Here is a 24,528-nt window from a genome sequence, read left to right on the forward strand (position 1 = left end):
TTAAGCTAAAAAGTAATTACATGGTTTTCACAAAGTCGTATCTTCAGCACTTGATGTATTGAAAGAGACATCTTCATCTTCTTCATCTAGCTGTAGGCTACCAGAAGACAAGCGGATTCTGGCCGTGGGTGAACTTATTCCTTTGTCATACAAAGAGTAGTAGTCTGGTTTAAGAATCTCTGATTCAGAATCACTGGATTCACTAGCTACATACCCTTCTGTTGCTCCCTGATCCGCTAAAACTGTTGGAAACTCCTGCTCTGCAAACACATATGTAAACAGGTCAGCTTTACGACTCAGAGCAGGACAAGGCCCTAAAGGTCTAAATTCTGATCCAAAAGGAAAACGGATAGTTTTCATGTCTGATTGGCTCTGGGACCGTTTAGGGGCTGGCTCTTGAATGTTATATGCAAATGCATCTTCTAAATTTGGATCTTCCTCTTCTAGATCTACATTGAGGTTGCCCCTGCCAGTAGTTTGGGCCATAGCTTCTTGGAGTTCTTGAAAGTCTTGCTGAAAGCTCTTCATTCTGAGGTTCCTTGGGCTTCTTTTGGCTGGCTTCATTGCGGTAGGCTGTAGACAGCTGTCTGGCCTTTCCCTTTCCTCTGCCATGATTGGAGACTGTCTGGGCCCCTGGGGTGGTCTGCCCACATAAAAGAAGACTTGGGGAGGCATAATATCAACCTGCTGACCAGTACAAGGAATATAGGGCACATCTGTGTAAGTTAGCTGCCTTGCTGGACTCACTTTGCTTGTAAGGGCAGAAGATGTGCTCGTGTGATTGTCAGCAAACTTACAGCTTGTTTGGAAGGAGCTTAGAGGACTCTTTTCCTCAAAGTGGTCAGGATCGGGGTCGGTGGTAAAGACAGGGTCTGTATAAATAAAAGGGAACGAGGAACTGCTCTGGGACTGATGTAATGATGTGGGCTCTGCCTCTGGTTTGGAATGCTCCAGCTCGGCTGCAAAGGTCACCTCCACTGCAGAGTTTCTCCTCCTGCTGTCCAGCACAGGCTCAGAGGCGTGCACTCCATTCACATTTCGGTAGTACCCACTGCCATAGGCTAGTCTCAAATCTTCCACCTTGAGAGAAAGAACATGTTGGTGAAAGAAGGAAAAAGCCATTTGGTTGGGGTGGGGGCAGGGATCTAAATCAGCCTTGAATTTTCAAAGGTAGTTTTTCACAAAGGCCTTTCAACCCATGTTCTATGCCAGGGTTGATAGATAGATACATAAAAGGTAATAACTTGTACCACATCCCAATTTATGTGCAGAAAAATACACATGACACTTTCCTTTCTCAACACCATCACACTCCCAGCCTCCGCATTCTCTATCTACTTGAGCCAGCATCGTACTTCAAGCAATATGGTTAAGTAGCTGTATTCATGAGCTAGGAGTTCTGTCTTTTGGTCCTGGCTCTGCCTTTATTTGCTGTGTGACCTTAGGCAAGTCTCCTAACCTCCCTGTTCCAGCCTCCTCCCTATTTTCTGTAAAATGGTGGGGAGGAGGGCTGTAAATGGCATGAGACGGTCAATCAATAGATGGTACCTTCCAGCATTATACCTCTGTGATGCCTTTCAGATAAAAATTGCCTCTGACTTGAATGAAGACAGAGTTTATGAGACCTCTAATTAATTTTTTTCAAGGGAGAGCAATGGTTCATACTATAAAACTCAAATGAAGCCATCATCTCACAGTTCCAGGAGAATAGTACTTTGTTCTTAACAAAATTACATAGCAAAAGTACTTTAAAACCTTGACCCAAGGGACTTCCCTGGTGGTGCAGGGGTTAAGAATCCGCCTGCCAATGCAGGAGACACGGGTTCAAGCCCTGGTCCGGGGAGATCCCACATGCTGCGGAGCAGCTAAGCCGGTGCGCCACAACTACTGAGCCTGCGTGACACAACTACTGAAGCCTGCACTCCTAGAGCCTGTGCTCTGCAACAAGAGGAGCCACCGCAATGAGAAGCCTGCGCACCACAACGAAGAGTAGCCCCCGCTCGCCACAACTAGAGAAAGCCCACGTGCAGCAACGAAGACCCAACGCAGCCATAAATAAATTTATTTATTTATTTTTAAAGTTACTTTTTTAAATTTTATTTTTGCGGTACACGGGCCTCTCACTGTTGTGGCCTCTCCCGCTGCGGAGCACAGGCTCCAGACGCGCAGGCTCAGCGGCCATGGGTCACGGGCCCAGCCGCTCTGCGGCATGTGGGATCTTCCCGGCCCGGGGCACGAACCCGCGTCCCCTGCATCGGCAGGCGGACTCTCAACCACTGCGCCACCAGGGAAGCCCTAAATTTATTTATTAAAAAAAAAAAAACTTAACCCAAGACCTTATAGCTTCCTCTAAGCCTTAAGATTTTCATAGGTAAAAAAGCAGCTTTTAGTTTTAAAAATACAAAGCCATAGAAATTCGTTTGGATCTGCATTTTGCAAGATGTTAGCAATACAGCTTGCAATTTAAAGACGTGCCAGATCTTTCCAGTCTATAAGGCACACACACCAGTTTACCCAATGGTCTTCTATTGGCTGGAGACTGAGTTGACAGACCTCCCCAGGAGGCTAACCCAACTTGACCAGAGTAACCTTTTTACATACTGGGAGATTCTGGCAGAATTAATTCCTGGAAGCATTTGAAATGTGCATGTATTACATTTATATAAAGAAGAAGGAATTTTCAAAAACCTTACTTGTTTTGACACATCATAGAGGAGGTCTGGTGAGGACCTGCACTGTCGTTCATGGTACTGAGATGGGTAATGTTTCCTGAAATCCCCAAACAGAGAAGGAATTGAAATAGTATTCATGTGAGTACAGGATCCCTATAAATCTCTAAATTCAACTTAAAAATCAATGTGACAAGTGGGAAGCAACCAGATAACACAGGGAGAGCAGCTCGGTGCTTTGTGACCACCTAGAGGGGTGGGATAGGGAGGGTGGGAGGGAGGGAGACGCAAGAGGGAAGAGATATGGGGACATATGTATATGTATAACTGATTCACTTTGTTATTAAGCAGAAACTAACACACCATTGTAAAGCAATTATACCCCAATAAAGATGTTAAAAAAGAAAAAATCAACGTGACAAAGAGAAACAAAACCATGTACCTTTCAAATGGCAAGCTCTTCAAACTCCCCTTTTTCCCATATTCCAAAAGTTGCCTTTGGGTTCTTCCGCTATTATAAAATCAAGATAAACAATTTTATGAATGCTCTTTGTAACCCAGTAGGCTAACTAAAACTCAAAAGTGTCATTTATTGTTGAAATCGAAAGATTCTGGATGAATGACATATGTTGTGAATCTCTGACCATCACATTAATAATATACCCATTTATCCGAGAATCTGGCAGAGCAACCTCAACTATTCAGAACCCAGAAAATTTTAAACGCTTCTGAACAGCGCTATATAGCAGTTACAAATTCTGGCCTTGAAAACTAATATACTTTCCTTTAAAGGCCTTTCCCCTTCCTCCAAATTTACACATAGTTTCTAATGAGGCTATTTGTCTGGTCTCCCAATCCATGACAGGAGAAAAACAGCTAACTAAACAGTAGAAGAAGGTTGCTCCAGTCAGACATACACTAGCAAAGAAAGCCAGCTGATTGCTGGGAGAAACACAAGAGCCAAAAAAGAAATCACTAACATAATGAAATCCAAAAAGTCTGGGCCATTTATCACTGTGGTGCAGGGTCTGACATGCCTCCCGCGCCCTGAGGCTGCCACTGCACTACAGCTGCCAGCAGAGGATAATAAGTGATGTTTATAATAGGTCATTAAGAAAAGGGACAAATATCCTCAGTATCATCTGTTTTAAAAGGCAGGGATTTGTAGAATACATTTTGGAAAGAGTCCATAAAAATATATACATTGTAAAAATCTCACTTTTTACTGGGGCAGGCTTCTACTACTTGAAAAATCCTTCACAGGAAGCACTGGATTCGAATTTTTTATCTTAGCTAAGCGTTTGAAAGCGTCTTCCAAAGAACTCCTAGGCTGGTGGGATCAAGTAAAAACAAGTTCTTATTTTGACCTCGCTTCCTTTCCTCCAAGGTGTTAACGTGTAGTAAGGAGCCTCCACTACAATATTGTTCAACCTCTCAAATCCCTTAGCCCCTGCAGTGCTTTCTCACCCTATCTTTTTCCTAACCACCACCAAAAGGATGTTGTTGAGCTGTCCTTCCTATGGCTAGCATGTAAGTTGCACGTAAGGAAAACAGTAGGTTCATTGACTATGTTTTCTCAAACGGCATATGCCCCCTTATCCTTGCAGAAATTCTGATCTAACCTCTTAAGTGGGGTGTACACCTGCCCCTACCTCCCTGTTAGGAAATATTGACTTAATGAGTCACACAGAGAATGAGCAGTAAAGGGTATCATCCTTTATGTGATTGAAATGGATTCTTTATTGCTTCTAGAATTCAAGCTCCTCCTACTGCCTTCCATGCTATTGAAAAGAAGTTGTGTGTTTAGTTTGCCTGTGTGCAATATTTAATTACCTGTAGCGGAAACTGGAACCCTTGCTGCAGAGTAGGGTTTTGGGCTTTGATTTGGGCTCTTCAGAAAGTCTGAAGAAAGCATGGTACTCCACACAAGTCTTCCAGAAAGTCTTGCAGGCATCTCGGCTGGCCATGGTGAACTCCAAGGTATCCTTGCACAACACCTGTATAAACCAATTTCTATCAAGCAAAACATCCTTCAAGAATATCAAAGACCTTCAAATCCCAACGCCTTCTAAACTATTGGTCCAGGGCCCCATCCAGCTTCTGATTTTCCACTTGGCTCCCTTCGGCTTCACACCTACTGAAACCAAATGATTGGCAAACTTCCAAGGAACAGACAGGGCCACTGCTCAAAAACAGAACCTTCTCTAAGAAGCAAATCTTGCTCTGCACACCCTCCTCACCTCACACGCTTTTTTACCCCCTCTTCTCTGCCAGGAACATATTTATGAAGTTGTAAATTAGGTTAAAATGAACATCAAAGGACATCCTTTCAAAGTGACAAGAAGTTATAAATGACCAACAGGAAAAGGGGAGGAAGGAGGAGATCTTTCTTACAAATGGTAGCCTTTATAGGATGATTGTATATACATGAGTCTTTTTAACACACCAGCTAGAAACATTCTCCCTCTTTATGCTGCCTTGTTCTATGATGCTCTGTGTTGCTCATTTAGCGTATTCTAATCGGCTGTAGGGGAGCTTAGTCTTCCAGACCTAAAGTGCAAGGTTGCCCCATCTCCTGACTCACTATATACCCCCATTTGCCCATGCACGTGTGCAGTCCACTTTGCTGCTCCCCTTCTCTCATTCCTCTCCAGGTCCCTGGATGCAGCCCTGGGATTCGTCACAAGCTTCACACTGGATTCAGTCTTCTGAACTGCTCAAATGAACACTTTTATCTAAGGCTAAGGTTCAGAGGATGAAGCCCAAACTACTGAATTATCTGTAGGTCAAAAATGTAGTTGATACATATTTTTAATTTCCTTTATAGTCATAAAAAATTCTTTCTAGCCCCTTTGTCCCACCCTGTACAATGCAGCCTTGCCCAATAGTTGCTTCTTTTGCTTAATATATACCCACTCCCCACATCCTGCTTTGGGAAAGAGTAGGTATTCAATTATTTGGCATGTAGTAGGTGTTCAATTATTTTTGCTTAAGGAAAGAAGATGAAAATGCTTTATAAAAGGAAGCAAATAATGTTGAATTAATATGTCCACAGTCTTAGATCTGGGCTCTTTCATTTGACTTACCAAATCCCTGAAAAATGGTTTCTAAGGAGACTTGTCTTTCATCCCAGCCACCCCATTTTCCTATTACTTTATTCATTTTGAACTGCCAATAGGATTTCTTAGTGTTTTGCCTTTAGTAAAAATATGACTAAAGCTCTGGTTTATTTATGTAGAGGCAAAAGAGGGAGAATATTATTGGTCAGGGCCAGGCAGATTTCATCACTCACAATCAAACCATTTGCAGAAACAACCAAGAAATCTCAAGTGAGTAGAAAGTAAAAGAAGTTATTCAAAAGCTACTTACCAAGATGTTGGCATGAAGTTTGATGAGAAAATGTTTTCTCTTAAAACTCAACTTGCGAATTTTAGCCCAGTTGAAAGTATTTATCTTTGTATTTCCCTATGATGAAACACATGACAAATTTCAGGATGAATTTCAGCACAAGCTGGTTTGTAAGACAATGCAAACCTGTTGGAAAATGCACTTCATGAACAGGACTATCCTTGATCTATCTCTTGCACAGACTGATCCAGTTGTACTAGATAGAAGCTATGGCCAAAGAAGGCATTCCAGGTGGGACACAAGCCTGCTCTGAAATGCAAGTAAGAAGGGGCATGCCTGGGAAAAGTTTCTAACCAGGATAGGGGATCACAGTAGAAAAAGATTGCAGGTATCCGGGTATACCCCACTTTTAGAAAGTTCACTTTATGCCACTTTGCTTTTACTTCGCTTTTACAAAAGACCCACATTATTACAAGTTTTTGCTAACTGAAAGAAATCCAAAGAGGATTTTTGATTTTACTCCAAAAAAGGAGAAAATAAAAATCAGCATTTGTTTTGCAGTGAGCTGTTATAGAGCCAGCACACACCCTGAGCAGTGAGAGTGGCACCTCTTAAGCTCCTTCCCCAGGAACTACACTCTGCTCGGCAGCTCAGCATCAAGCCACCATAGCTTTGAACTGTACATCGGTACTTTATCTCGATTTATTTTGTGCACCCATTAGCAAAATGTGTCCTCAGGTAATGCTTCTTCACTTTACACTCTTTCAGCTAGGAAAGGTTTCATAGGAATGCTTTACTTTCAAATAGCAGGGGAAACCTGAACTGCAATAGCTCCTCTAATCTCACCCCCTTCCCATGTTTCCAAATTCAACTGCTTTAAAATAAAATCCCATTTATTCTGCCACCTCATTTACTCAAACCCCTTCAATAGCTCTGCACCACCTACATCAACTCTAAACTCTTTTGGCTTGATTTTTTTGCCCCAACTATATTGACTATAACTTTGATCTCACTGCTCCCAGAAAACACCTTTCCATCCTACTCTGTACCTTCCCTCCCATAGGTCTCCTCATTCTCCTTACCCAGAATGACTAGTACCTCCTCTAGGATATTCCATATCATTGCCATAGCCTACACCCATTTCTAACTCCTCTGAACTCCTTTAGGTCTCCTGGACTACTCAAACAGTTTAACTCTCTTGTTTGTTTGTTTGTTCACATAGTCCAAAAATCAAAGGGGGCACAAAAATAAATATATTGAAAAGTCTCACGCCCACCACTGTCACTCCTACCTCTGTCCCCATCTAACCACTGTCTACAGGTAACCACATTATTTTGTTGGGTATACTACTTCTGCAACTAAAGTAAATGTGATAGATTAGCTTTTGATTACTCATTGTCTGATATTGATCGTTATTTCTCTGGTCTTTCAAAATAAATTGTGACTATCGTAATGACAGGAGCCATATGGCATGCTTAATGTTAGTTTCTTGATTATGTCATCCTTTATCCTTCTCAGGGCCTTTGCCTGTGTGCCCTTTCCCTGGAACACCCTCCTTCATCAGCCAATCATAGCCCATTGGTCTGGATAATTTCCTCAGGTCTTGCTTAAATGTTAAGTCCCTTTCACATGTGTTACCTTAGCATCCTGTGCTTCCTCTAGCACAAAGCACATCACATTTGTTTGTAATTACTTGTTTAATTGTCTGTCTTCCTCCTATGGGAATTTACGTTCCTATTAGAATTTAAGTCAGGGTCATGCCTGTTTACCTCTGCAGCTCTAGTACCTGGCACAGAGTGGATGTACAATAAATATACTGATAGAAGGATGAATGGATTGCTGCCCAACTATAAATATACTCAAACTCACTGAATTGTACCATTAAAACAGATGACTTTTATGTTATGCAAATTATAGCTCAATAAAGCTGTTTTTTGTTAAAGAAAGAATAGTACAATGAAGAACAGATAAAGGATACTCAATACATAAATACTCTTTGACTGGATTTCAGGTAGGACAAAATAGACCATCTATATTGTTCCCAAATGTCCACAGAAGTATTCACAATGAAAGAGATCACAACTAACATGACGGTCTTGCTCTCATACCCTTCCCATTTTCTCTCATGCAATAGGAAATAGCAAGAATCAGGGTTAGCAAGAATAGATACATGAAAGCAATCTTGAGAAAGAAAAATGGAGCTGGAGGAAGCAGGCTCCTGGACTTCAGACTATACTTCAAAGGTACAGTAATCAAGACAGTATGGTACTGGCACAAAAACAGAAATATAGATCAATGGAACAGGATAGAAAGCCTAGAGATAAACCCACACACTTATGGTCACCTTATCTTTGATAAAGGAGGCAAGAATAAGCAATGGAGAAAAGACAGTCTCTTCAATAAGTGGGGCTTGGAAAACTGGACAGGTACATGTAAAAGAATGAAATTAGAACACTCTCTAACACCATACACAAAAATAAACTCAAAATGGATTAAAGACCTAAATGTAAGGCCAGACACTATCAAACTCTTAGAGGAAAACATAGGCAGAACACTCTATGACATAAATCACAGTAAGATCCTTTTTGACCCATCTCCTAGAGAAATGGAAATAAAAACAAAAATAAACAAATGGGACCTAATAAAACTTCAAAGCTTTTGCACACCAAAGAATACCATAAACAAGGTGAAAAGACAACCCTCAGAATGGGAGAAAATATTTGCAAACGAAGCAACTGACAAAGGATTAATCTCCAAAATTTACAAGCAGCTCATGCAGCTCAATATCAAGAGAACAAACAACCCAATGCAAAAATGGGCAGAAGACCTAAATAGACATTTCTCCAAAGAAGATATACAGAGTGCCAACAAACACATGAAAGGATGATCAATATCACTAATCATTAGAGAAATGCAAATCAAAACTACAATGAGGTATCATCTCACACCAGTCAGAATGGCCATCATCAAAACATCTACAAACAATAAATGCTGGAGAGGGTGTGGAGAAAAGGGAACACTCTTACACTGTTGGTGGGAGTGTAAACTGATACAGCCACTATGGAGAACAGTATGGAAGTTCCTTAGAAAACTAAAAATAGAACTACCATATGACCCAGCAATCCCACTACTGGGCATATACCCTGAGAAAACCATAATTCAAATAGAGCCATGTACCACAATGTTCATTGCAGCACTATTTACAATAGCCAGGACATGGAAGCAACCTAAGTGTCCATCGATAGATGAATGGATAAAGAAGATGTGGCACATATATACAATGGAATATTACTCAGCCATTCAAAGAAACAAAATTGAGTTATTTGTAGTGAAGCAGATGGACCTAGAGTCTGTCATACAGAGTGAAGGAAGTCAGAAAGAGAAAAACAAATGCTGTATGCTAACACATAGATATGGAATCTAAAAAAAAAAAAAAAGGTTCTGAAGAACCTAGGGTCAGAACAGGAATAAAGACGCAGATGTAGAGAATGGACTTGAGGACACGGGGAGGGGAAAGGGGAAGGTGGGATGAAGTGAGAGAGTGACATGGACTTATATATACTACCAAATGTAAAATAGATAGCTGGTGGGAAGCAGCCACATAGCACAGGGAGGTCAGCTCAGTGCTTTGTGACCACCTAGAGGGGTGGGATAGGGAGGGTGGGAGGGAGAATCAACAGGGAGGAGATATGGAGATATATGTATATGTATAGCTGATTCACTTTGTTATAAAGCATAAACTAACACACCATCATAAAGCAATTATACTCCAATAAAGATGTTTTAAAAGATTAATAAAAAAAGAATAGATACATGTATATGTATAACTGAATCACTTTGCTGTATACCTGAAACTAACACAACATTGTTGATGAACTATACTCCAATATAAAATTTAAAAAAGTTATTACAAGATAATGGATATATTTCCCTGAGCTGTATAAAATATCTTTGTTGCTTATCTAAAAAAAAAATAAAAATAAAAAAGAATCAGGGTTTGAGTGGACTGGGTAAAAATTCCCTCCTGGGTGAACAGGTGTGCCTGTGATCCATTGGGTCTTTTGTCCATCAGTGTGGCTCTCATGCTGTAAAGTTTATAACCACATAAATTAGAAGGTTAAGATTCTTGTTGCCAAGTCTGTACCTGATCTGCTTTGTGACTTATTTCAGTGCTCTAATTCGGTCCTGAGGGTCAGTGGGTCTGAAGCCACCCCTTTCTTTGTCACAGGTGATTCATTCCAAAACCTGTCTAGGTATCTGCCTATAATTCTGAAGCTTCTTAAACCTTAAGTTGGATCTAAATTCATTGAATGCTCACAGATATAAGAAGTCCAAAAAGACTGAAAAACTGTTGAAAAATATGTTCTGGCCACATTCCAAGGAGTGAGGATTAATGGTGATGGAGAGAGCCCTCTCTGGAAAACAGAGTCCTGGGAAAAGGATGAGTCAGTAAACATCAACCATTGCTTTCAGGGTTGGGCACTAATTCCCTACTAGCTGGCACTGGGCACCTCCAACAAAACTGCTAACTGAATGAGAACAACCCTTCAGGTTGTTTCTGGTGGATTTGGACAGGCTGAATGCACTTTATGTCACAGCCTAAGCTTTTAGGATGCCAAAAACCTGTATTCTTATTTAGGGTCTAAAAGTTCCAAAGAGCCTCTTGACTTCATCTCTTCACCATGCTGGCCTGATCTAATGTGTGAGCTCCTGAGAATCAAAACAGTCAGCTCCAGACTGCAAATGGAAGCAAAGCACATCAAGGGGAGGAGACTTACCCTAAACTCTTCCAAGCACTGCCTCCTTTCCTTGCTGGTGGTAAGACTGAGGGGTGGGGTCACCTTGAGAATGGACATTCAAGTTTGAGCCAAGATAACACCCAAAACTGAAGACTTTAAAGGAAAAGAGCTGTTACCCGTAACACCAGTATGCCCATGTGAGCAACAGCCAGTTGGATCTGCATCCCTTCACCATCACTGGCAGGGTGCGGCCTGATGCCGTACATGTCCAGCTTCCTCGCTATGTCCAGTAGCAAAATGTCAGATTCAGCTGGGCTCCTGCCACTGCAAGGGGAAAGAATTTATGAGCCTAATAAATCCAGCAAGAATGACGCCTAAAAAAAAAAGAATGACACCTCTACCCCGAGAGCTCGAAGGGGAACTCAGTGTTTTCTTCAGCCTGAAGTTTCTCTGACTTAAAGGCTTGCTTTTAAGAGTCTGTCCTCAGCTTCAGTCTTCCCTGCCAGCAGAACAGGCGGAAGCAGATGCCAGGGAAAGTACTTACATGTGCTGCTGATGGAAGTGCACGATCTTGCTCTCTAAATCGTCTTGGTTCGGTAAGTACCGGGTTTGTGCCAAATATTTCCTATCTGTTTCTTCATGAAAGTCTCCCAGTTCTGCTGCATGACAGTAAAGTGACATTTTTTACATTACCATTGATGAGTTAAGCAGTGGAGCACCCAGCAGACCCTCTGACCTCCCCCAAACAGCCCTTTCTTTGCAGCCAGTGCAGCCCTAGACCTCCTGAATATATGTATATTTGTTTCAGGATATGGGTGGTGGGGGAGGAACTAACTGGTTCTTCTTCAAATAAGAAGCAGTGGGTTGCTATGAAGTCACAGACACAGTGTAGGTCTTAAAGGCTCCAGGATCATAGATGAATATTTTCTTATTTTCTTCTCCCACATTCTGTTTATGATCTCTTCTATTTCTGATCAGTCCCTGTTATGAGTTGAACTGTGACCTCCCTCTCAAATTCATATATTGAAGTCCTAACCCCCAGTACCTCAGAATGTGACTGTGTTTAGAGACAAGGCCTATAAAGGAGTGATTATTTTAAAAATGAGGCAGTAGAGTGGGCCCTAATCCAATCTGATTGGTATCCTTATAAGAAGAGGAAACTTGGACACCAGGCACCAGAAATGCAGGTACACAGAGGAAAGACTGGGTGAGGACTCATCAGGAAGGCAGCTATCTGCAAGCCAATGAGAGAGACCTCAGAAGAAACCAAACCTGCTGACACTTCAATCTTGGATGTCTAGCCTCCAGAAGTGTGAGAAAATAAATTTCTGTCCTTTAAGTCACCTAGTCTGTTGTATTTTGTTATGGTAGCCCTAGCAAACTAATTCAGTCCCCTAACCTCCCTCTGCCTTGATCAGGCATTATTAAGAAAGGAGAATACAAATGCCAACTCCAATGCAAGCCAGTCACAGCCATTCATCACTCTGTACATTGAGAATCTAGTAAAACCCTGCTATATGGAATCCCCAGTCAGTGAATAATTCTGGAAATTATTCTCACTTTTCCAAATCACTGGGAGTTTATCCCTGCTCATAATCTATTCTAGATGTATCCAATTTATTGTTATAAACATCTGTTATAGCACTGTGCCTACAAAGGCAATTGAGGTATATAGGATTATCTGTCCCTACAGTAAATGGCTTGAAACTGTTTTGATTTTTGAATTCTTGTGTGCTCTTTATAATTATTATGCCTTTTCCCTCTCTGTCAGATTAATAGGAATCACTTCCTGGTCATTGACTTCCCCTGAAGAAGTCTCTACTTGGTTCCAAATCGTGACTTCTAATCTACCATAAAATGGGCACCCAAAACAATTTTTACAATTAAAATTCACATTTTAACATGAAAAAAGGGGAATGCAGATATCCAAACCTGTTAGCATTTTATGAATTATAAGAGTAAATAGACTCTCCATGGAATCATGTGGTGCTCTCTTATTGAGTAAAATTCATGGACATGGGGGCATCAGTTTTGAGTACTAGAAAGTTATTTTCTCTTTTGGCTTGGTTTTCTATTGTATTTTAGACAGATGGCATGCTCATTTTTAGATAGGTGAAGTGTATTTATATATTTCAAAACCACATTAGAATGAAAATCTTTATATAACAAGCTTTTTTAAAAAGACCAAATCAATGGCTCTTTTATCTATTTATTTTTTCCCCAAATTGATAAATGTACAAATCTCATTAAAACTTAATCAGGCCCACCCATATGGTTTCACTAGTTAATGCTATCAAATATTCAGATAAGATACAAATACCAATTTTTCACAAACTCTTCCAGAAAATAGAGTAAGGAACATTTACCAACTCGTTCATGAGGCCAGTATTACTCTGATACCAAAATCAGACACAGACATCACAAGAAAACTACAGATTAATATCTCTCATGAATACAGAGGCAAAAATCCTCAACAAAATACTAGTAAACTGAATCCAGCAACATATAAAAAAGAATTATACATCATGACCAAGTGGGATTTATCCCAGGAGTGCAAGATCAGTTCAACACGTGAAGGTTAATTAATGTAATGTGCTATGTTAATAGAATAAAGGACAAAAAATACATTATCATATCAATAGATGCAGAAAAAACATTGGGCAAAATCCAACACTAATTCATGGTAAAAACATTCAACAAACAAAAAATTGAAGGGAACTTCTTCAACCTGATAAAGTTGGAAAACCTACAGCTAACATCATAATAATACTAAATGGTGAGAAACTGAGTGCTTTCCCCTAAGACCAGGGACAAGACAGGGATGTCTGCTCTTGCCACTTCTATCCAACATTCTACTGGTGATTCTAGTCAGTCAGTCTATATATATATATATATATATATATATATATATATATATATATGAATCACTTGCTGTACACCTGAAACTAACACAACATTGTAAATCAACTATACTTCAATTTAAAAAAAAGAGCACACACACACACAAAGAAAATGAAAAGTCAAGCCAAAGATTGGAAGAAAATTTCACAAATAATATATCTCATAAAGGATTTTTAATAAGAATATATAAAACTCTCTTAAAATTCGATAAGACAACCCATTTTAAAATTGGCAAAAATTTGAATACGCATTTTACCAAAGAAAACATGGGAACAGTTAATAAACAGATGAGAAGGTGCTCAACATCATTAGTCATTAGGAAAATGCTAATTATAATTGCAATGAGATTCATTGCACTAGAATGACCATAATCACAAAGATAGACAATACCAAATTTTAGTGAAGATGTGGAGAAATTGGAAACCTCATACCTTTCTGGTTTTATTGTAACAATTTGGTGAACAGTTTGTCAGTTTCTTAAAATGTTAAACACAAATTTACCTTAAGACAAAACAATTACATTCCTGGAAATCTACAAAAGAGAGATGAAAACATGTGTCCACACAAAGACTTGTACATGAATATTCATAACATTATTCATAATAGCTAAACTGGAAACAATACAAATGTCCGTGGCCAAGTAAATAGATGAATAAAATGTGGTATACCCATAAAATGGAATACTACTCAGCAATAGAAAGGAACAAACTGCTGTGATTCATGTTACAACATGCATGAATTTCAAAAACATTGTGTTGAATGAAAAAAGCCAGATACAAAAGACCACATATTTTATCATTCCTATTACATGAAATGTCCAGAAAAGGCAAATCTATAGAAACAGAAATTAAATTAGTGGTTGAGTGACTGCCAATGGGCATGAGAGAGCTCTTTTGGCATGATGGAAATGTTTGAAAACTGGGTTGTGGTAATGGTTGCACAACTCTGTAAATTTACTAAAAACCATTGAGTTACAGACTTAAAATGAGTGAATTTTATGGTATGCACATTATACCACAGTAGAGCTGTTTTAAAAAATAAATTCACAAACACACACACACACACACACACACACACACCAATCTTTCTGTTTATTAAGCACAAGTATTAAGCACAAGACCTTACGTTGACCCTAAGGAAAACATAGAAACACATAAGACCATGCTTCTTTTTTCTCTCCATGCAGGACTATAACAATCTAGGAAGAGACCTATGACATACAAATGAGTAAATATCATTAGAGATAGAAGGCAGCATGTGGTGTGAGCACCTTCACTGTTACCACGCTGGTCCAAACTACCATCATCTCTCTCTCTCCTGCTGTCGTCTGTTATCTTGTCTCCCCACTTCCACCATCCCTCATAAAGTCTATTTTCTCTCATTTTAAAAAATTGAATAAATTTGACATATAATATTGCAGCAATTTAAGGTGTACAGTATGTTACTTTGATACATTTATAGATTGCAATATGGTTGCCATTGTAGCACTATTTATCACATTACATAATTATAGTACAATATTATTGTCTATATTTATTAAACTGTACATTAGATCACTATGGCTTATTTACTACTTGCTACAAATTTCTGTTTTCACCACAGCAGCCAACATGATGTAGTTAAAACCTAGTTCAGATCATTTCACTCCTCTGTTTCAAATGCTACAGTGGCTTCCCATCACATTTAGAGTAATGTCCTAGGTCTTTAATATGCTTTTAAGGCCCTCCATGATTACTGTCTCCCTCTCTCCCTCAGTTCCAGCCATCCACAAAGCCTGCTTAATGTTTCTTGAATACTCCCAGCATGCTCCTACCTCAGGCCCTTTGCACTGGATGTTCTCTGCCTGGAACTCCCTTCCACCAGATTTCTGCATAGCTTGGTCTTTTACCTCCTTCAAGTTTTGTTTAACTATCACCTTCACAGTGAAGCCTACCCTGACCACCTTATTTAAAAATTCAGTACCCACCCCCCGAATTTCCCTCTCTCCCTTCCATACTTTATTTTCTCCAGTGCACTTATCACCTTCAAACTTACATTATATATTTCCTTATTTTGGTCTGATTGTCCTCCACTGCCAAAATGTGAGCTCCACGAGAGCAAGGATCTTTTTATTTCACTGCTATGTTCCCAGTACCTGGCATGTGGTAGGTACTTAATAAAATTTGCTGAGTGAATGACAAAGAAGAGTTACTGTACTAAGGGCATTCATAAAAGGGAGGCTTCATTTGGAATGTACAAACTGTATTTGGGAGGAAGAGTCTGGCTAGAGCCAGAGGGGTGTGTAAGAGAGGTTTAAGCAGATGAGGTCAGAATGTGGAGGTTCTTGAATGCCTAGAACATACATATTAGATGAATAAATAAATGAACAAACGAATGAGTATCCTGGCTGTGTTCTGCACACTGTCTTAGCAACCAGTGAAATAATCTTACCTGGATGGATTGTGAAGAGCTGACTCCTTGAAACTTTAGCTTTTTTTCTATGGAAAGAGCTTCTATTGACAAACAAAATATCCTCTAGAAAAGCTGAAGTGTTCTGTGCTATGCCTGAAATGGCCACTAGGGAATGCTCAAATCCATAATGTTGAACTATTAAGAATGAAATTGGGCTCCCCCATCAGAGGCTGTCTGGGGACCCCCAATCCTCTGACTGCTGCCTTAAACAGGCAGCTAACGGAGAAGGATAAGTCTTCCAATATTGTTTTCTCCACCTGCCTTACCCCATCTCCCAACCCCACCGCAAGAACAATTACTGGACATATAGTTAGTGTCCTTGGCATTCAAGGCCCTTCAAAATGATGCTTAGTTTTTTGCCACCTCTCCTAAACAGACCCTATGCTCGAGTTGTACTTGAGCTGCATCCTCTGTATATACTTCTTCTTGTACCATCACCTTTTTTTCTTTTCTGTTTTCTCTGCTTATCATTACATATCCAATTCCTATGCATCACTTTAAGGCCCAGCGCAAAAGCCATCTCCTCCATAAGCCTTCCCCGATAACTACTGGTCTCACTGCCTTCCTGAGATCCTGGGCTCTCATCCTGTCTCGCCTATGAGTCACTTGGTAAACACTGATTCATATACTGTCTCTATCCAAGCCCTTCATTCTGGAGTTCCCGGTGAAATCAGAAATCTACCATTTCTGGACTATCAGGAAGGCAATGGATAGAGGTCAAAAATGAACTTTTGAAACAAAAAAATGAAGTTATGATCCTTCAGGAACAGTAAGGAACAGCCTATTCTTGGACGGCCTCTCTAGAAGAGAGAGAAAGTCCAGCCAGCCCTAGAAGAAGAGATAATATTTCCAGCTGCCTTAATCCTGCCCTCGGGGATACAGGAGCAGCCTGACGTGCCCAGCTTCACCCCCTCCCAGGAAAGGCCCCACTGTTCCCCGGGCCTCTTTTCCCTGCCTACATTACTCAGCCTAGTCCAAGGACTTGGCTGCTAGGATATGGGGAACTCTAATAGACGCCTGGGGCCTTTTTCCCTTTTAGTCTCTCTCCACCTGCTGTACTCTGTGCTTTGTTCTCTGGAATCATGATAAAGAGCAACATGGGAATCACATTAAACGTGACAATGTGCTGCAGAAAGCACGTACCAGAAATGGATCCTGGGGCAAGCAGAGGGAGTGGGGGCCTGCCTAGCAAAGTCCATGCCCAGATTAGTCCAGACCAGCTCCTGGAGAGCAAGCCTGGGGCAGTGGGAGGCCAAGGTTAGACCGAGATAGAAGAAAATCAGCATTTACTTTTAATCTACATAACTGCTCTGTGAGAAGGCATTCTTGTCACTCTTTTAAAGACTAGGGAACTCAGGCAAAGACAGATGAGGGGACTTCACCCAAGGCTACAACAGTTAGAACGTACAAGCAGGATTTGAATCCAAATCTCAATGACTACAGTAACCAGCCTCTTTCTACTGGACCCTGCCATTTCTATATATCTCATCCAGGCTTTCTCTCCTCTACAGAGAAGCGCTAACATGATGATAGGGATGTTGAGGGTGCTCAACCTCTTTGCTTAGTTCTCTAGCTGGCGGATAGGCCCGAAGCCGACATTTGATACTTACATTGTAAGATGTGAGATATCATCAACGCTGTACAGTTGTCACTGCATGGAAGCCTTCCCAGAGCCAAATCCTTCTTTATTTGAAGAGTAAAAAGATACCTGCAAAGAAGTGGGGGGAAATCTCTTGAGGAAGAAACAGGAACAAGAAAGAAGCATTTCCCTTCTCCCAGATCAAGATGTTTCAAGAAAGACACGGTGCCCCCAGTCAGGGAGATGCCTTTTGGGGGTGGTGAGTAATGCATAGGCTTTGCTTCGGCCCCTAACCAGCACTAGACCACAACTCGGCTGATCCAGCATTTCAGCAGGCCTCACAGCCATTAGGAATCACCCCGGCCAAATCCTCCCGCCAACTTGAGGGAGTTGGCCAACCATCCTCTGGTGATTTCTGCCACGTAGCAAAGCCACATACCCAGCCAGAGAGAAAGGGAGATTCAGCAAGAATAAGCCTACTCAGGAGGCCAGTACTGCTCTGTTTACAAAATGCTATCAAATACTCACTATCGTAACAACTTAGAAGGCTGGCATCATCACCACATGTTCCAATTACGGAAAGACAGAGGTTAGGCGATTTGGGCAGAGTCATATCACCCCAAGACAGTGAAACTGTGGCAGGACCTCAGGTCTGCCTCTCAATTCTAGGCTGCCTCCTATCCAAAAGACTGTGTTTCAGAAATCAAGAACTTGAGGCCGTGATTCTGCCCCTTCACCTGGACCACCGTTTCCATATCACCAGAGCCCAGCCTAGCCCTTTGCACAGAGCAGGTATGGGATTACTGTATATTGAATGGAATGAAGCCAGACTACCCTTTTTCCTACCGATAATCAGGGACCCATAAAGTACACATTGGTATCCAGAACTCTGCAAAATAGATGGCATTTGTCCCACACTTTTAAGCCCTTATCAAAGGCAATCAACTTTTGAAAAGATGTGTATAATTAAGATTCTACTGCCGACTATGTTCCCTCTTGGTTCAAAATTGGTTCCAAAGTTTTATTTTATATATTAAAACATTTACTATCTACTGTGGGCATTTCCCTAAATAAGATGTAATTTTCTGAATAAAGTTCTATCTAGATTTTTTTTAAACCAATTAAGACTTGACAGCAATGTGGTGAACCAGAATTAATTGCACGTGATAGATGAAAATGCAGACTGGGAAAAAACAGGTAAATTAGTAGGTGATTATTTAATTTACAAAGCCATTCATTATAATCCTTCAAATTGTGATCTCTCTTAATGGATTAGAAATGATTCATTAGAAAAGTTATATTTGCACACCACTCTGAGAAACTCACGTAGTGGCCCCAATCAAGGCATCCTTGTAAAGTCAACTACAGTTAAGTATTCTCAAATGGACCAATGGGGAAAAAATAAAGGAAGTCTAACCGTTGCCATTACCTGCTTTCAAATATAGATGTAAATGGGAATAATCAGCCTCAATTGCTAAAGGGGACGTGAATTTCATTTTACTCCTAGCAAGAAAGAAAGTAACCTTCTTGTCATTTGACACATTCCTTGCTGTTAAGAAGGCAGCTGCCTGCTGCAAATACCAAATCCTTCCTCTGAACAGCTGATGAATCATTTATCATCACATTGATTTTCTCATTCTTTTTTTTTTTCCCAGAGAAAGTTTATCTCCATCAAAATTGGTTACAATTTGAGACTCGACTGAAATGAGTTAGCAAAGGCAAACTGATAGAGATACCAAGACATCAAGTTATCTGGGAAAAGGGCCTACAACTCACAAATTTGGAGAGGATTGGGAGAGAGAGAGAGACTGACTTTTTTTTTTTTTTTTTTTTGCGGAATGTGGGCCTCTCACTGTTGTGGCCTCTCCCGTTGCGGAGCACAGGCTCCGGACGCGCAGGCTCAGCGGCCATGGCTCACGGGCCCAGCCGCTCCGCGGCATGTGGGATCTTCCCGGACCGGGGCATGAACCCACATCCCCTGCATCGGCAGGCGGACTCTCAACCACTGCGCCACCAGGGAAGCCCGAGACTGACTTTTTTAAAGTGACTTCTACAAAGACGCCTCAGAAAAGAACCCCCCCCCCCCACTTTACAAAAAGGGTGAAGAAAAATTGGCCATGAACCATGATGGGGAATATTTCAGGTAAAATAACTGCCAACACGCTGTGACCTTGATCAAGTCACTCTAGTTCCCAGGACCAGTTTCTGCATCTGTAAACCAAAAGGTCTGGACTAGATTATCTCTTACATCCCTTCTATGTGTAGAAGTCTGGAGTCTAAAGTCTAGAAAGCAGAGTAAGGTTTGGGGAGTGTTATGTTGACAAAGTATTTTTGAAGAAGTAGGTTTACATGGTCATTTTAAAGGGCATTTTTATAAATATAAAAATACTTTAAAATGTTTTATACTTTTTAGCTTTTTAATTTTTTGTAAGTATACAAATATTTTACTATATAAATTATTAATAATTATAAAATATCAATAATTTATAATTATGCAAAATAATTTATTAAATTATTTTTTATATTTTTTACTTTTCTACTTTCAAAAAGGTTTTATAAGTGTATGTCATCATCACTTTCTACCTATGGGATATACACACACACAAACGTGCACACACACATGTGCACACAACCGTTTTCAGTATGCAGGGAACTTAGCTGTCAAGCTGCCCTCTGATTAGAACACAGATGCAATGAAGGCAAACACTCTAACTGTTGTAGTAGTTAATGGCTTAACCCCCAAGTGGGCACCCAGGCTGGTTACCACTTTAAGAACACCACCCTTCCTTCTCCCTGAAGTCCCTACCCTTTGGAAGATTAACCCTGGGGACCAGCCAGGTCGTCCTTCTCACCAACTTCTTATGATCTCCAAGAGTGACTGAGACCCAAGCCTTCCAAAGAAGGCTAGAAGCCCATTCCCTGATAAATGGAGAATGATGATTAAGTAACATCATGCATCATGCAAGTACTATACCTTGTAAGCTCTTCTCGCAGATGTCCAGGGTCCACTGGGAAAAATTTCACCATAAATTTGAAAACAACCTCCTTAGGATCTTAAAACACAATATCTCCATAAGTTTTATTTAAATGTCCATCACAACAGTTACAGGGCTTCTCTCTCTCTCTCTCTCTCTCTCTCTCACACACACACACACACACACACACACACACACACACACACACTCCCCTCTCCTCTTCCCTCCTCTCCCCATCACTCCCTCTCACAGACTTTTCATTTAAATTTCAATTTTTCACATTTGTGAGCTGTTGCTATTTTTGAATTGTGCCTCTATGTGGATAACAGTTGGGAAAGTTCTCCTGCCCCTCTTCCTCCTTTCTCTTTCTTTGAGTTTCTTTTTGTAAAGATGTGCCTCGTTTGGGGCCTACTGTGTCCTCTCTTAAGAAGTGTTCCATGTAGAAAAATATACCACTTGCTACTTGGGATTCTGCATTCCTGGCTAAGAGAGGGGCCCAGCTATAGAGGCAGGTGAATATCAGCTGGCTCAAGGATTCATAAAGGGAACTAGAAGTAGTAGGGACTGAGGCCTCTGTGTATCTTAAAATCTACATGAAGAAAACATATCTACTTGCCTTCACTCCTACTTGCATTTGAAAATAAGAAGCTTTCTGTATCAAAAGCAAATACACACATGCAGCATTAACACCGTTGATTCAGTAAATATATGTTGAGTGCCTATTGTATGCTAAGCATTGTACTAGAGGCTCCTGGAAATAAAAATACAGTTAAGCACTCAAAGGTTGGTAGAAGAGGCAGACACCTAGACAGACAATCACAGAACCACAAAGTGTTATAAGCCCCGAGTACTGGGTAAGCACAAGAGGGAGAAAAGAGTTTGGAGGAGGTCAAGGAAGTCTTCCTGGAAGAGCTGACATCTGAGTAGGGCTGCCAGATTTAGCAGATAAAAATATAGGACTCCCAGTTAAATTTGAATTTCAGATATACAATGATTTCTTGGGACATACTTATACAAAGAAATTAGTCTTTGTTGATCTGAAATTCTAATATAGTTGGGCAACTTCTATTTTATCTGAGAAGCCTACACCTGAAGTTAGTTTTGTTCGAATTAGGAGAGGTAGGAGTATGAAGTGGTCAGAGGCAGAGGTAAAGGCTGAAAAGGCAGGCAGAGTCTGGTGCTTTGAGGATCATGTTAAAGAGTTTGGACTTTATTCTAAGGACAATAGGGAGTCATGGAAGCATTTCTAAGCAGGAGACTGATGTGGTCAGGTTTGTATTTGCAATAGTTCCCTTTGGGAGTAGTGTACATGATGGTTTGGGGGGAGTCAGTTGGGAAGCTGTTGGGATCATGTGACAGATTATCAATAGGTAGTGGGAAAAGACAGAACTGTGGGAGACACCAACACGTAGAGAGCAGGAGGGGGAAGTGACACGAAGCAGCCTTTCCCAAAGTGTGGACTGAAATCCACCTGCAGCGGAAGCAGCTATGGAATTTGTTAAAAATGCAGGTTGCTGGCCCCCAACTTGGGGATGAGGCCCAGCAATATGCATTTTAACAAGAACTGCCCCCTCCTGCCGGCCCGTGATCCTAATACACACTGAAATTTGAGAACCACCACACTAGATTGTGACATATAGGGTTCGGGGGAATATTTCATGCATAGTAGGCACTCAAATATGACCTGAAATGGATGCACAATGTCTGTGATGGGATTAAACTGAAAGACCTCCTGGAAGAAGGTGAATGGCATTGCTGCTTGACATCAAGGATGCTCGAAGATTTACAGGTCTAGAGTCAGAGGTGTATTCCTAGAGCCAATCCACAGAGTGCTGTCATTACCAGGGTTCTCGAAATTTACTCAAAGATGCAGCAGCCTGATTTTCCTCATCTCAGGCAAAGTTAAAATGATTTTTTTAAATTGCTAAATTTACTGGATGGATGAAGGATTAAAATAATACATCAAAGCCCTTTTCTCCGCTTATATTAAGGCGAGGAACAGTGTGGTATTGTTGAAATATTTTCAAGTTGTAACTGGGAATTCTATTCCTTAAGTGATTTTCCATACTTACTTTTTACTTGCTTTGTAATGGACTTCAGAAGTTCCAACCAGACCTGTAATAACATTAATGAAAGAATTGGTAGAACATGGCACTGAGTATAGCTTTTTGTTTTTTTGGGTTTTTTTGATAGCAGATTAAAGTCAACATGAAACAAACAAATATCAAGACTCTTTAGACTTCTAAAGATAGTAAGAAACAGCAACGTCAAAGAAATGCTGTGCTTCCACCACACTCAATCTGTCCCATTCTATTTTCCCAATGACAGTGCACATTGTTGATCTATAAACTCTTTGCTGTTGACATTTGAGTCACTGCTCCCCTGCCTCAGGAGAATGACAGAGGTGTCATATACAAGGCTCATTAGTTGCCACAAAGACTAATGAAGGCACGTGGCTCCACATTTGAATCCTACAGCCCCCAAATGCCAGCTTAATAATCATAATGAGCCTTTCTGGGAAGGAGCCAGATAACAGATCCACCAAGGCAGAACACAGCGGGCAGAACATCGGGAATGTTAGGATGTGAGAGAGGGGCAAGGAGCATTCCCGAATACTACTGGTGAGGTTAGGAGTCTTCAGTTTGGAGGTTGAGGTCCAGCCTCTGGAAAGTCAGAATAAAGCACAGAGACCTCTTCACACAGTGGCAAAAGAGGAGCAGAGGGTGGAAGAGTTTGTGCTTGGCAAACTGAGGTGACTTTTAATAGACAAGGAGGGGAAATAGTTATTAAATCCACTCATTTTGCAAGGGTTTAAATGGTTTTTCCTTTTGCAGTTGGGGGTTTGAGCCCTGCATATCTAGCAGCAAGCTGCATTTAGAAGCAATTCTAGACACAAAGAACCCTATAATGAAACCAACTTACATTATTTCCAGAATGGCTACAGAATTCTAATCCAAAATATTCCTTTTCAGCAAGATTTAGATGGCTGCAACTCAGGTTAAACAGCGCCTTCCCGGATGACTTTTGCTAAACAAAACAAAGAGACCATAGCACAGTTTGCGATCCTAAGCTGATATTGTTGCTGTAGTGTGGAGTAAAGGGTAGAAGCAACTAGACTCTCTTCAGTTTCCTTTAAGCACTGTTTTCAGGCCCTGTATCCTCCCAAATGTTGTTGAGTTTTCCACACAAATACATGCATCTATCTGTAGATTGTTTTAGCGGTACCTCTTAAAAAGCCTCAGATTAATGACAAACCCTCTTGGAAAAAGACAGCCTTGCACTTAACTACGTATGGCTAGATCTGCAAATCTACCCTTTCCGTGGAATTCTTTCATCAATTCATCCCACAGGCAATTTGAAAGATTTTCCCCAAATTGACAGATAGTTTAATCAAGATGCAAATCTGACCTGCTTAAAATCCTTCAGTGGCTCCCTTCAGGATAAAGTCTCTACTCCTTAGCAGGAAGGCTGGGCCCTTTCCCTCATGTGGCCCTGCCTGCCCCTCCAGCCTCATCACTTTCCCTTCCCCCTTCCTTTCTAATAATCGCAGCCTGCTCATGTTTCCCCACATGTCAAGTAAATTCATGTCTCCATGCCTCTGCTCATGTCATTCCTTCTCCACAGAACGCCCTTCCCACCTTTCTTTGCTTTGGCTTCCTCCTACTCAGCTCAGATGCCACTCCCCGGGAGACCTTTGGAGCCAAGGGCAACCTCCGTGCTCCCAAACACTCTTGCTTACCTCAAACATGGCACTTTTCACACAGGATGTCTATGTTCCCCGTTAGACTGAATTCCTTCATAGCAGGGGCCTTGCTTTAATTGTCTTGTTACGCACCAGGTCTAACTCAGAGCCTGGCACATACTAG

General features: G+C 40.9%; 1 protein-coding gene across 1 annotated transcript; it reads right to left on the reverse strand.

The window, feature by feature from the left end:
* FRMD7 (FERM domain containing 7) lies at positions 1–24,528 on the reverse strand. Its single transcript, XM_029241514.1, is given in 12 exon segments — positions 1–1,080; positions 2,694–2,769; positions 3,112–3,180; positions 4,503–4,666; positions 6,039–6,134; positions 10,933–11,080; positions 11,301–11,415; positions 17,719–17,816; positions 20,662–20,695; positions 22,735–22,777; positions 23,585–23,689; positions 24,402–24,528. Coding segments are annotated over 12 exon segments (2,037 nt in total). The 5' UTR covers positions 24,411–24,528.

This window comes from Monodon monoceros, unplaced genomic scaffold, assembly GCF_005190385.1.
Source record: "Monodon monoceros isolate NGI ecotype Baffin Bay Population unplaced genomic scaffold, NGI_Narwhal_1 Super_Scaffold_22, whole genome shotgun sequence".
NCBI classification, from domain to species: Eukaryota; Metazoa; Chordata; class Mammalia; order Artiodactyla; family Monodontidae; genus Monodon; species Monodon monoceros.